Source organism: Pholis gunnellus, assembly GCF_910591455.1.
Source record: "Pholis gunnellus genome assembly, chromosome: 1".
NCBI classification, from domain to species: Eukaryota; Metazoa; Chordata; class Actinopteri; order Perciformes; family Pholidae; genus Pholis; species Pholis gunnellus.
This window is the reverse complement of record NC_136528.1, coordinates 3,629,073-3,642,996: the sequence shown is the minus strand read 5'-3', so window position 1 is coordinate 3,642,996 and position 13,924 is coordinate 3,629,073. Positions and strand designations below refer to the sequence as shown.

The 13,924-nt window shown below is 41.0% G+C and overlaps 1 protein-coding gene across 1 annotated transcript in view; it reads left to right on the top strand.

Annotated features, from left to right (window-relative positions):
- cemip (cell migration inducing hyaluronidase 1) overlaps positions 1-13,924 on the top strand; it is a 129,057-nt gene that overhangs the window by 60,231 nt on the left and 54,902 nt on the right. The window contains exon 2 of the mRNA XM_079156914.1: positions 8,523-8,714. Coding sequence (XP_079013040.1) covers positions 8,660-8,714 — 55 coding nt within the window. The 5' untranslated portion in view covers positions 8,523-8,659. The remainder of the gene's footprint in view (positions 1-8,522; positions 8,715-13,924) is intronic.

Sequence of the window (13,924 nt, the reverse complement as noted above, 5' to 3'; positions counted from 1 at the left end):
TGTTTAAAGTCAACTTTTGCAATTTTCAAATATGAAGAAAGGAAAACAAATACCTTTTAGTTTCATTCATTAAGTTGTTTCCTACAAAGAGCACGTGCTTCCCTGCCTGGTCATGGATTGCTTTTAATTTAACTACTAATAATAACACATATTTAAGGTTGCATTTTTAAAACCTGGAGTGTGGAACTTACGTCCCCCTCTGGCAGTGAGAGGAGTCATACAACAGTGTCCATTGGTGCTGATGATGTATGGCTGCAGAAAGACGATTCAATCATTGAATCAATCACCGAAGGTGATCCGTGTTTTTCCTCACCCTCAATCGCACCTTCAAACCTTTCTCGACTTTAATCCTTCCTCTAAACAGAGTAAATGTTTTATCCGCAGCATCCACTCCCCAAACCTTTCTGCCATAGCTTTCACCATTCTCCTAGCTCCTCGAGCCCCTGTCTAGTGCTCCAGTCTCACACAGACGTTATGTGCAGGAAGAATTCGTGAAAGCCACTGGATCAACATTTGTCCAGAGGGGCATCAAAAACAGAAGAGAACTGTCATATATGGCGGGAAATCTCTCGCACTCATTATTAATATATTAGAACATAGTAGCCTAACCTTCTTAAAGGCATTTTAGTCACAATTGCAAGTGAAAGATATTTTTCTAGAGACCTAAATGTATCTCTTGAGGCTTTCAGGGAGTCTCAAGTATCAAGGACGCCCCGTGTTTCACACACTGCTGCTCCGGCACGAAGGCTTCTCCTCCCTTTCTGTCCCCTTTAGCTCCGGCTATTCGACGGCACGACAGCTTTAACTTGGCAAACACGCGGAGGAGATATCAGAACCTTTTTCCCGTGGGACATGTCCATCTGTCCTCAGTGTAAATTTGCTTTGCTGTGATAAAGTAGAACACAGTACAATTGTGTTAAAGAGGGCACTGATTATGTTAATTGCCACTGGCCAAGCCCAGGTTTAATTAACTGCTTTGCTAGTTTTTTAAGGTATACTTCACCCTTAAAATAAACATCTGTATATCAGGTACTCACAGCGTGTTGTGTGGAGGAAGTGTTTTAAATTGTCAGGTTTTAGTGAAGATGCATGTGCTGTTAAATGAGACTTCGATGACGCTACATGAGCTGTGTGAGAGTTTGTGAGCGGATGTTGTCGTATTGTTTTGCTGTTGTTGAAAGCGGACCCCATTCACTTCAATTCATCAAGTCTGTTTTTTTTATTCTTTATCCGCTGCAGAGACATTAGAGAAAAACAAAGTCTTTAAGGAATCCAAGGTAACACTGGATGAGTCATTGATACACAAATCTGAATTTTTTTCCTTCATTTTTGTTCCAAAGAGAGACTTCCAGTAAGCAATTGTGTGTTTTAAAATGTTCTCACTCCCGCCATGAGTATCATTTATATGCCTGCAGCCGACTCTGGTTATTGCCAGGTCCTTTAAGCTGTTAGCAGTGTCTTTGCTCCCGTTGTTCTGCTCATGCCTTCCACACAAAAGGCTGGAAGTGATGACTTGTTGAGTCGCTCTATCTCAGCCAGCACAAAGCTGTGCCACAATAAGACTTTAGAAAAGGCTGACTGCTGTTTGGAGAGGAACGCAGCAGCAGACGTCACCCCTGGAGGAACAATACCAGCGCATGGAAACCCAGAGACAAAGCCAATGTACAGCCACCTGTAGATCAGTGGAATTTTGCAGAAATGTTCATTACATTACCTTCATATAATTAATATAAACATAATGTGGAGAAAATTGCTCCATAGCTAAACTTAAGGATACAAACTCCTCTGGGTACCTTAAACTGGCTGTTTTCTCATTTACAGCAGCTATAGTCACTACATGTCAAGCTATTAATAAGAGAACAACTAAAAACAGTAGGAGTAGCTGTAGCTGTAGTATTAGTAGTATTAGTAGTAGTATTAGTAGTTGTAGTTGTAGTATTAGTAGCACACTTGAAGGTAATTTACAAACATTCAGGGCTTTTGAGAAACGCACTAGATGACTAAAACAACACATCCATTCACACTGCAGCCCATCAGCTGGGACGAGGGATTTCTCCACTTTAAATGGAATGCAGTACGAGCTTATCAACATGTACAGCAGTGGCGTGGGATTCCTGAAGCTGTAATGGGATTGGCTTCCTGCAAGACGAGACGGGGAGCAAAACATTTATTCAGACGTGAATGTGAAACATGAAGTGTGTGATGTCAGCAGATTTTCTTCACCTCCATATGGCTGGAGTTTAGTAAGTCATCAAACAGCTGCTGATCCAACTAACAGAACTCCACCCAACACTTTGTACTTCCCCAGAGGTACAGTATGTTATTACCTACTATTTATGGACTTAATGCATGTCTTTGCGAGAGATTAATTGTACGTTTGTGTTACTGTGGAAGTCATAAAAACCTCTTTGAAAAGTGTCCTCCACCCTCGGTTAACTCGTGTGTGTGTTGCTGCGTCTCTGTATGTGTGCCAGGCAGTGTAGTTCAGCAGGGAAGGTGGCAAAACATCTCAGATGTTAATGTTTTAGGGAGCATGTGTGAGAGCAGCGCCAGCTTGAGTCCGACATTTTTAAAAACCTGCAGGACCTGCAGCACATCAGCTCTGCGTGTCGTCTCTCATATAAATCTGAATTTACGACGGATTTCCTGATGTTTTCTCTACACCGCGGTTATACTGAAGTACGGAAGAGTTGCGCTGTTTTGGAGTCTGACACAATTAGAGATGTCATTTACACTTAAAGCCTGCATACACGTGTGAAGTGTGTTTGCACGTGCAGTCGCTCTGTCAGCAGCTTGAGGGCTGAAGGTGAAGTGCTTGAGGGTGTGAATGGGAGCTTATCTGTCCCTGCAGGCAGTACGAGCTCCCAGTTGTGGACTGAAGCTGGGAGACTTGAGAGCAGATAAAGTCCACTGCAGGAAAGCCACTGTGATGATCAAAGGCTGTTATCCACTGCCTTTCACAATGTGGTCATGTCCACTTCTCAATTGGATAAATTAGAAATCTTCACATCTTTTCTCTTCACACCTTCACATCTTTGCTCGACCCCATGACGTTTTTCTATAGAGATCAAGGAAAAGTGCTTAAGAATAGATGTTAGGAGGTCATTTGGGGACTTTTCGACCGCAGCCTTAGTCCCGCCCAGAGGAGATGCAAGTGGAGGAGGCGAGAGGAGACGAGAGAAGAGGCAGCAGGCTTTTAACAAATAAGATATTCTTGCTTCGGAGCGTCATTTTTCTGGGTGTTTTTTTGCTCCTGTCACACATTACTCTGTGTGGCCTTGACTTTCACTGCAATACATCCGTCCTGCACCTCTATGGAAACAACACAATCATGGCTAGAAGTGGACACGTTGGCAAACGTAAGAAGGTTTCTTGTTTTGTCCGAACAACGGACCAAAATCCAAACATATTTGATTTACAATTACAAAGCCAGCTATCATTCACCGTTGTTGTGATATAATCAAACAACACATCTAATAAAGAAGGTTCCAGTAAAATGTCAAATAAAGTTGTCAATAGAGTAATAAATCAACGATTGCTCTACAGCAAAAACAACAAAATGAAACCAATGAATACAATTTGAAAACAATTTATAACAATAAAAAGTTGTTAATGGTGCTCATTGTGGAATTCAGAGCATTTCTATTGCCTCCTCGTAGCTTTCATCGTGGTAACAGAAGAGCCGTCTGCTAGCAGCTAAAGGTGCTAACAGTGCTAACCTGAGGGGGAACAGGGTGGGTGCTATATATGCTTTCATGACAAATGCCGAGCTAACCAGCGGGGCACGCTCACATGCACTAACATGCACTAACATGCACTAAAAAGCACTCACAGATGTCTTGCCACCAGGCTGCTTGGGCGTCATGTGGACAAGGCCTATTGAGGAACCATGAACCATCAAGTGGCTTCATGGCTAATTAAATGGCTGCCAGTGCTGCACCATCAGCTCAGGAAAAAAAGAACATTTCAAATGTCAGAATGTCAAGACAAGAACAAGCTTTTATTAATAATGCATTAAGTGGCTCACTTAAGGTTTTTCGTGCCTTAGCTCCCAGGTGTGCATTTGATCTGTAGGTGAAACACACGTTCTTTTTTTAACACGAGTGTGAGCAAACCTCTCAGTGTCATCTGTGAGATTGCTAGGCTATACACATTTGTCTGTGGGAGTTCAATCACATGACAGTAAAAGAAATACACAACATTCACCTCCTCTAAAGGTCACAGGCAATTCAAACAATGTGGTGAAGAAGGAGCTGAAAACCTCGTGCACGAGTTTGGAACGGTTGAAGTTAAATGCAGCTAATCATCCACCACCCAAAGCTAGTTACTTTCTTCCACCCTGCTTCTGTGTTAATGTGCTGATTCTTGTTATGAATCCTCTCTATCGAGCCAGATATAATGTCATTAAAGCAGTAATGCAGGTTGGGTGGAGCCCAAACGCCAAACTGCTCATAGCTTCAGTACGCCAAACTGTAATAACACGTGCAGTTTTATGTGCTCGTGTGAATGTTAATCTAATCTGATGTGTTTGCCTGAGACTTGGACAACAATAAATAGACCGAGGTTATACAATATCAATCAAAAGTGTAGTGTATTCCTCTGAGGCTGCATTCCTGACTGAGAGCCAGTAACACATGCACTGAACCAGTTTTCGTTGCCAAGTCGGGAGCCTTTTGGCCCCGAGAAGGAAACATGTGAGCCCCCTCATGACACAATCTCACTCATAATGCATCACTGAGAATACAGTGGAACAGCCCATCACTCCTGTTCCTCCAGGACTTTTGATCTCACAGTCACATAAAGAAATGCAGTCAAACAATAACTGCCATGAAGGTTCAAAGTGTTAAACATAAAACAGCTTCATACGTGTACAAACCACTTGCCACTTTGGACAATATGCATTTTCTTTTGTTTTTGCAACATGAATCCATAAACCCAAGCAAAATAAATATCCATCAAATGAACTTACTGACACATTGCATCTGTTTGATGTTCAGAAAGCAGGTTGTTGTTGAGGTTTGTTCTTTTTCTTTCACGATCACCCGACGGGACGCTGCTGTCTTGCCATGCGGTGCTGATGATCGTGTCCTCATAAGGCAACTGTAGAAAGTGATTTTTGTGTTATTTTAGTTGGCCAGCCATGTTTTCAAAAGAATAAACAATGATCCACGAGAATGTTCTAATGTCCTTTCTTTTATTTATTTTCACATTATAAACAGTGTGCTATTATTATTTTCCAATAACTGAAGAGCAACATGTGGTCATGTCTCATTTAATCCGACACGACTTCAGGTCGAGTTAAAGTGAAACTGCTGTTTTTCACAACTTGGTGAAACACAAGCAGTCAGACGGGTTGGAAACAAACCCACGTTAAGACAAACTCATTCGGAAGAGAAAATGAAAGTGACGGGTGAATTACAGGGATAACCAAAATGAACTCAGCCCGACCCGTTGGGTCCCGCAGGGCTCAGAACACTCGTAACCACAGAGGGACTAATAAAGGACGATCTTATCTTCACCACCTGTCAGCTAAAACAACACTGGACTTTAGAGAAGAGTATACCTTCCTCCTGAGCGATTTACCCATCTACCTGCTAGGAACACCCTCCTCATCTGGGATTATGCTTAAATTGACATCCCATAATGCAACTAAAGGGCAGCATTCGCCACGGTCTCTGTGGAGCGCAGTGGAGCAGAGCATGCAGAATAATTATAGAATGCTGCCACATACAGTACGTTCTCCGATCTCAGGCGTCCACCTTCGTCTTCGTTTAATTTGATCTGATTGAGTTTTAAGGACTGAGATGATTTATTATAGATCGTTTACAGTCAATCATCTTTCTACTGTACAATCTCGAAGCAAAGGTGAATGATAAACACAATTGCTACTGGAGCCTGTGGATTCCTGCAGCACCCAAACGGCTCTCCACCATCAGAATGTCTCCTTGAATCTGCAGTAACTGTGTAACCACCAGAAGTCACATAGTTGCTAAAAGGGGCACTTTGCCAGCAAGAAATGGAATCTTTCATTTTCTTTTGTTGCTGTTGTAGCACAGGGAGCAGCAGCTAGATGAGATACTCTTATGACTTGTATTGATATGCAGAGGAGGTTACCTGGAAGAAAAGCTTGCAATGATTACTCTACAGCCGTGACCTGTGAGTGTGCACATACATATATAGGCTTCACATAGCCAGATCGACTGCACACACTTACATTAACACATAGACATTTGGACAGAGATGAAGTGAGTGATAGAGGGACCAGCCGTGATAGCAACGCAACGTCCACCAAACAAATTGAATGAAATATAAGGCTGCGTGTGGCTCACATTAAGACAACATGCATGGTAAATAGGCCGGCAAACTACAACTCGCTGTACAGAGAAACTCCCACCAATAGTCAGCCAACAGCAAGCTAATTGCATGATAGAATAAATTATGATTAATAATGATCGCATTCCTTTAAGCCCACAGCCTTTTACTGAGCTCTCTACATTGCAGCACGAACCTAATGACATCTAATCAAAGCCAGCATCGGGATGCTGCACGTTTACAGCCGTTCAGTGTTTCCTGGAGGTCGTGAAGTGCTCGGGGAATCTTCAGCAGGCAGAGCTGCTGTGCCTTTCAGTGAATTAATCTGCAGTAAACACTGTTCATTCGTTCAGTGAGTAATTATTAATGCTATATGTTATTGCATGATTTACAGACTTTTTTTATGTAGCTGCTGGTAGCGCCACTTTTGAAACAATGGGGAACAAATCCTACTGTGTTGTATTTGATACATTTCAGATGCACAAACATTTGTCCTGCTTGTTTATCTGTCCAAATGTCTCTCAATCACAGCGTAGTGTGTAAATGTAGCCTTGGACAAGCTTCATCAGACTTGTGCTTGACTGCAGGACTGTAGTCAACAACACTTAGTGTGAGTGTTTGGTCCAAGTCCAGACGATATTCTTTATCCTGTTATCTTACTGCTGGTCAGAGTCAGACTATTTGCTGAAATTGTGGTTATAACTCTAAGAAAAAAAATTACATTATAAATAAAAGACTTGTTTACAATGTTAGACGCTAGATATGAAAGTGTAATATTGTTCCACACATTAGTGCATATAGAAATAAAGATGGTATGTTACTGTACATGGCAAAGACACATTGTGGAAAATAAGCATTACTTGTGCAGCACAGTGCACGTGATATTGAAGAATTTTGCATTGCTGACTGAAAACAGTGCTGCCTCTCCAGTCTGCTAAGAGAGACTGGAAAAGCACAAAATAAAATAAAGAAAAGCCAACTCGACTTGGTTGAGACTAAAGACTGTAATTGTCGAGCTGGTGATAAGTCAAGAGAGCGTAGATGCAAATTGTAGCACAGGACTGTGAGTGATTATACATTAATCAAGCTGGTGGTATAGTTTGAGTTAAACAGTTCTGGACACAATTGAACTTTTTGCACATAATAGATATGACCTTATCAGATATCAGATATCAAGAACAATCAACACATTCTCATTCCCAAATCTTCACAACGCTCGGTCAGGAGCCCTTGGCTGAACTTTGTAATGCACTGGGAACTTTGGTTCAGGCAAACAAAACTACTTTGTTAGGTTTAGCAAAGGATCATGTTTTGTACGTAAGTCAAGTGCGTTACTTAAGGTGACTTAGGCAACTTAAAATAATTCACTGTTTCTGTTTGATTTCACAAAGGAAATGAACAGTGGGTGAAAGTCCTGTGTTTGCTAAATGACTGTAATGTAATGGATCAAACAGACACTTTTATCCAAAAGCAACTTACAATTCAGATTATATCACATACACCGTAGGCACAGCTACGGGAGCAATTTTGGGGTTAAGTGCCTTGCTCAAGGACACATCGACACGCGACTAGCAGAGCCGGAGCCGGGGGGGTCGGACCACCGACCCTCTGATTGAAGGACGGCCCTGCTTTCCACCACAGTCGACACTATCCACCATTCACCTCAACCTCCTCATTATTGGGACGGGGTGAGCACGACCAGTGTGTGCAGTTGCTCTGCCGTCTAATAATGACATGGATGTGTTTACCTTGGCAGTAGTTGTAAGCCCGGAGTCTCTCATACAGACGCTTAAGGGGGCCTTGTGCAGTCGTTTTCCTGTTCTTGTTTTTTCCAACTATCAACGTTAACCAAAACGGTTTAAAACTGACAGATAACAGGAGAGTTTTCTGGAAATGTAATTAGGAATGCAGTTTAGCTGTATGGAGACGTTATTTTGCAGGAGACAAAGTTGCGCATCAGACGCTGAGACAAAGCGTCGGTATCTGACGACCTGGCAATGAAAAACAGTGGCTCATGCAGCTCAAAGTGTCTCTACTGTCCCTACATTACAGTAGAATAATCTACTGTCATAATGACTTTAAATATGAAGCTCAAACCAACAGATGGTGTTCTGAAAGACTATTCTACTGTATGACCTGCTTGTCCACCAGGGAGTCACCTATTTGTACACGTCTGACTGAGTCCTCTGCATTTCAATGTGATGTTCTAGGTGCCTTTGGTGGCCTCCCGCTGTGAACTCGGCACACCCACTGTGAAACTCCCTCTGACGTGACGCCCACTGGGGGGTCTGAAGCAACCTTCCAAGTGTTCCAAGGTCTAAAGTTGGTCAGCAGCGGACTGAGAGAGATGAAGACATGCGCCATGTTTCTGGCAGCTCTGCTGCTCCCCAGCATCCGAGCAGGTGAGGACATGTTTCCTCTTTTCTTTTGACTTATTTTCTTAAAAACAATGGGCTAAGGACACTTTACATTTACACGAAATACAATTCTATCACCCTAAAAATCACAGTGGTATTAAAATGATTCACATTAGTGAATAGTGCGTAAAGAGAGAGAAGGCTAGACAAAAATCTTCGCTAAACATCCATATTTCATGATGTTGGCCTTCAACTAAAGACATGAATAAGAATCCAGCTTTTAAAAGGGTGAATAGTGTTGAACTGATCACTGAATTATTCATGTGGGTGTCTTGAAACAAGTACATTACAATTACTTTTGGAGCAATTGACATTTAAAGCAACGTCGTCACTTTCAAACATATATATTCCATGTTTTAGTTTAATCAGTTTTGCCATGTCATTACAAAGTCTATCACTTTATCCTACAACATTGTGTTTTGACACATCACTGTACATTATTACAGTCAAAAGTCTGCAGTGAAGTATACCCAAAGTGTGCCTGTAGCGTCTGCTCCATGTGTTAACACCGGCAGCTGTCGAGCACTGTGATGGATTAATCCCGAAGACGTAGCACAACGTGATACGTGATGTTGGTGCCAAAGACCTGGAGCTTTCAGATTGATTGAGAGTACTTATGATATTCTGTTGGTAACCGATGTGCAATTGCAAATAGGTAGATATCAAAGGGTCGGTTTGCACAGAATTGGTTTTCTTCTTTCAGAGGTGAATGGTAGGATCTGAAATGACAGGAGAGTTAATAAAACAAGCAGACAGGATGAAAACAAACTAATATGAAGGGGAATTCGTGACACAGTTGAATGATCCCTATCATCTGTGGAACATTAAAAAGCAAACATCATTTGAATACCAGTACATCAATGATTAGCAGAAAATAAAATGAGGATGATTCATAATGGATATAGAGACAAGCCTCATAATAATACACATTAAGTAGGAAATATGTAAATGGGAATAGACAAAATGTGTGAAAAATATGAGCACTAAGCAGACTTCAGCTCATTAGCAAATGTGTTGTTGAGATTTGTTTTGTTTAGACAATCCATCAGTTCATTTCCTCTCCATTTCATGCAAGTGTCCCCACAAGGTATTTGCTAAAACACATTTTAAGTCAACGCAAACACAGCAGTGTTCAGACTTCTAATTTAAATTATTTCAGTGCTGTCAGCACTGCCTAGATGTAGCATAGCCTTCCTTTTTTAAATTAAATTAAATAAAACATTTTGGAAAGACGATATTGACAAGCATCACTTTTCTTTCTTTACGTCTGTGTAGGGCAGGTGAGAGGGAAGGTCAGAAGGGTCAAACAAACAGGACTTTCTCCCAGGATAGTCCCAGTTTATGTCCCGTGTGAAACCAAGTCAACATAGTTACACAGTTACAGTCCAGCTAAACGTTTTCTGAAGCCTAACCAACTAGTTTGTTTGCCCATGTAAATCTAAAAACTAAGTAAACCTACCTTGAAAATGTATTGAGACACTTAGTTTGGACCCCTGCTCCCTGCTGTCAGAACGTAATGAGTTCTTCAAAAGGGTTCCTAGCTGACGTTTGTCTTGTAGGGAGCATTTTTTACATACGTTCAACTCAAGTTTTGGTACTTTGACTATGTGTAACATGGACATCTGATATCATAACAGTATGTAAATGAGAGACAATCACAATGATAATTTAAGAGCATTTCAAAGAAGGCTGAATGAACTTGGTTGATGCAATTTGCTACTTTGTTTTAAGAGTTTTCTTTTTTGTGAAACTTCTTTTGTTCTAAGTTTATAATGTTTGTTTTTCTACGTGTTGCTTGTGAACATTTTATGCTGCCATCTTGGCCAGGAGCCACTTGCAAATGAGATTAAAAATCTCAATGGGATTATAATAATATAAAGTTGATATAAATAAAAAATAAATACATTTTTAAGTCATTATAAATTTGATAACTGGTTTTAATTATTAAGTTAATGAGTTGGAATACAATCTGAAGATCTTTACATTTATCTTTCATTCCTTCGACACAAAAATATTTTCTATATATATAATAATAATAATAATATATTCTGACATCTCCAGCCTGCGCCGTCGGAGCATCCCTGAATGGAATTGGGTGATTTCATTTGATTCCATCTTTCTTAAGCAACTCTGAAAAACTATAATTGCGTGAAGGCTTGGTTTTTGGAACTTTATGACCAGTTAAACGGTCTCTTAATCCTCTTATTCACTCTGATGTAATAATTAATTAAACATTTTTAATTACTATTGTAGCGCAGCTGGATTAATAATTATGTTCTTAAGGATTTAGCACCAAGATCAGCTCAATGAAGTTGAGTTTTTGGTTTGTTAATATTTAATTTCTGTTACTGAGCAAATGTTGATGAGTTCCAATATTTCTAATGAAATCCTTTTTATTTATTTTTGCTCCCATGAAGACACAGTAGGCTGTTTGTGGAGTGTACTGCCAGATGGTGGAATCAGGAGCTAAACTGTGAGCTCTGGTGTATTTGGACTGGTCTACCCTGAACAAGCTCACAGCACGAACACACCACAGCGTAAACAGTGGTAGCTTAAGACAATACAGACAAACATCTGCTCAGTCAGTTATTATGCTTTTCTGTAATTAGAGTTGTGAAGAAACCAGGTTTAACGCTTTGAAGTCTTGATGAGTAACTTTTTAATGCTGAATGTAACGTTTCCACATCATGTCTGTGTGAGTCCATTTTTTTCCAGCAATTAAATGTGCATAAAAAAGTTAAATAAAAGCAGCCCACGGTAAACAAGAAGGTAAAAGAGACAAGGCAACACAAGTTAAATGACCACCAATAAATCCACAGAAACTTAGTGACAGGTCCCTCTGGACAATAGGCTACAGTATTTTCACATAAACAAAATAACTAATTCAATAGCAGCTGTGCTACTGGAGTTGAACTTGCAACTTCCAGCGCTCGTAACACCAGCAGACAGTTATGGAAATTTCTCCAGGTTTTCCACGTAGCCGCTGAATGTCAACAATGTTATTCAAGCATTGTGCCATATGTTAGCAACGAAAAAGGAGAAGGGCTTCAAACTATACGTTTCAATCTAAATCTCCACTATCTCGATCTGGATGTGTTATGGTAGCCCTAACGTACGTATGTGTTCTAGCTAAAGCTAATGGCTAGCTTTGGCTAGAACACAAGCATGTTAAGGTTATGTGTCTGACAATTTGTTGTTCTGTCACTTCTTTTACACACTTTCTGTGTCCCTAGTTATTTGAAACGAGTGAGATGATTTGCACAGTAGTTTGACGAAAAGATCTTTCAACCGCTTGTGATGGTTTTCAGCAGATGTTTTCTCAGTTGTAATATAGATGGACAAGTTGTCATCTTGTGAACTGCTAAATTAGCGGGGACCATTAGGTGACATATTCATGACATCACATGTAACAGCTGGGGGCAGCATTAAATGAGGGAAACAGCAGGACAAGAGACTGGTTTGATTGAACGAAGGAAACAGACGTCAGCTTTTTATTAACACCAGACCAGCTTACATCTACTGAGAACAGTTCAAAGGTCATTGATCAGGAGTCAGTTTTCATCATCAGAGACCATCTATGAGCAGAGATAACTATCTCTCTCCATATATAACCACCTGTTATCATATGACCACAATTCTACCCTTAGGTCACGTCATGACACCTGAGCTATCTCCATATCATGAAGCTCAAGAAAAACACTCGTACGTGTACTTTGAGTTAAGATTTGTTTTGTCCAACACTTTTTCCAACATCAAGAATAAAGCTTGACAAAGTTTGACACTCAGTATGCACAGTAGTAAGCGACTTGGACACAATGCTAATGTCACTAGACTTAGCATGTTAAGATGGATCGCTTATTGATATAATTCAGAAGGGTGTAGGAAATAGTGCCTCAGAGCAGGGCAGCAGACACTCCAGAGCCAAACAGCAGAAGCCAACTGATTGCACCTCACCACCTATCAATCTGTGTTCGCCCTCTGGGAAATCTACTTGACAATTCAGGTCCCTGACCAGTCAATGCCATTGACGGATCCATTTGGTGGAAGGGAGATGAGGTAACCACCACATACACACCAGAAAGCAATAAATTGAAACTCTATTGGGCAGGCTGGACAGTTACACACAGTGTCTCAGTGCTATGCTGACAATGGCAGACACATGGGCTTATCAGTCACTCTTACTCTTGAGTGAGCAATCCAATAACCTTGTGTGCTATTGTATCCCCATTTAGATAGTAGAGGACCTGAGAAAGTTACAGTAGTTAGTATAGACAAGGAATGAAAGAGACCTCACTGACAAACCTGAGGCGCTAATACTAATGATTATATCAAGCTGTTATGTGTTGTAGTTTACAGATTTTGTTACATTTATTTCAACATGTTTTTAAAGCGTTTATCACAGTTTCTTAAAGAAGCCATTGTTTGAAGATTCCGAGGGACTGACACAAACCCACATTGTAGATATACTTTTATCTTTTATCTTTTGCTCCTTGTAATCCAAACATGTCCAAGTGTTTTATATTTCCGATTTGTCCTGTAAAAAGAAATGTTCAACCTGTAAAAAATATTGTCAGTGTGACAGCAAAGCCTGTAAAGGCTACAGGGATCCCGAGGTGTTTTCAAGCCAGATGGGTGATGCTTCTCCCAAGTCCTCAAACCCTGCCTCCTCCACAGAGGACATATGAATTTAGAAGTTCTTCATAAGTTCTTTCATCCAATCGACATCCCCAGTCAAGGTCAGCAGTTCTCCTCTCTTGCTGAAAACAGCCTGTGCCAAGCACTGCTTTACCCAACTAAGTCGTGCGTTGGTTTGCCAGAACTTCCTTCAGGCCAACCAAAAGTATTTTCCATAGCCTCCTCAAACTCCTGCTGCTTCAGGAGACCCCAGGCCCGAAAGGCCTCCTCCTTCAGTTTTGTTGTAGCCAATGTAGGTGTTGTTGTAGCCAATCCATGACTAGAACAAATAACAAAGCGCCACTCACGGTTAGATTGCATAGAAACAAACAGCAGTCAGAGAGAAGAACTTGAACACAGCTTCTCTCAGCCAGGTTCTCCTGAAGATCCCCACACCCGTCCAGGGCCTCTCAACCTTGGCAGCTCCAGAAAAGGAGAGTCCAGCCCCTCTCCAGGAGTTTGGTTCCAGACAGGTCTCAGGGACACACAAACCGCTCAAAAACAACAAGATGACGATTCTC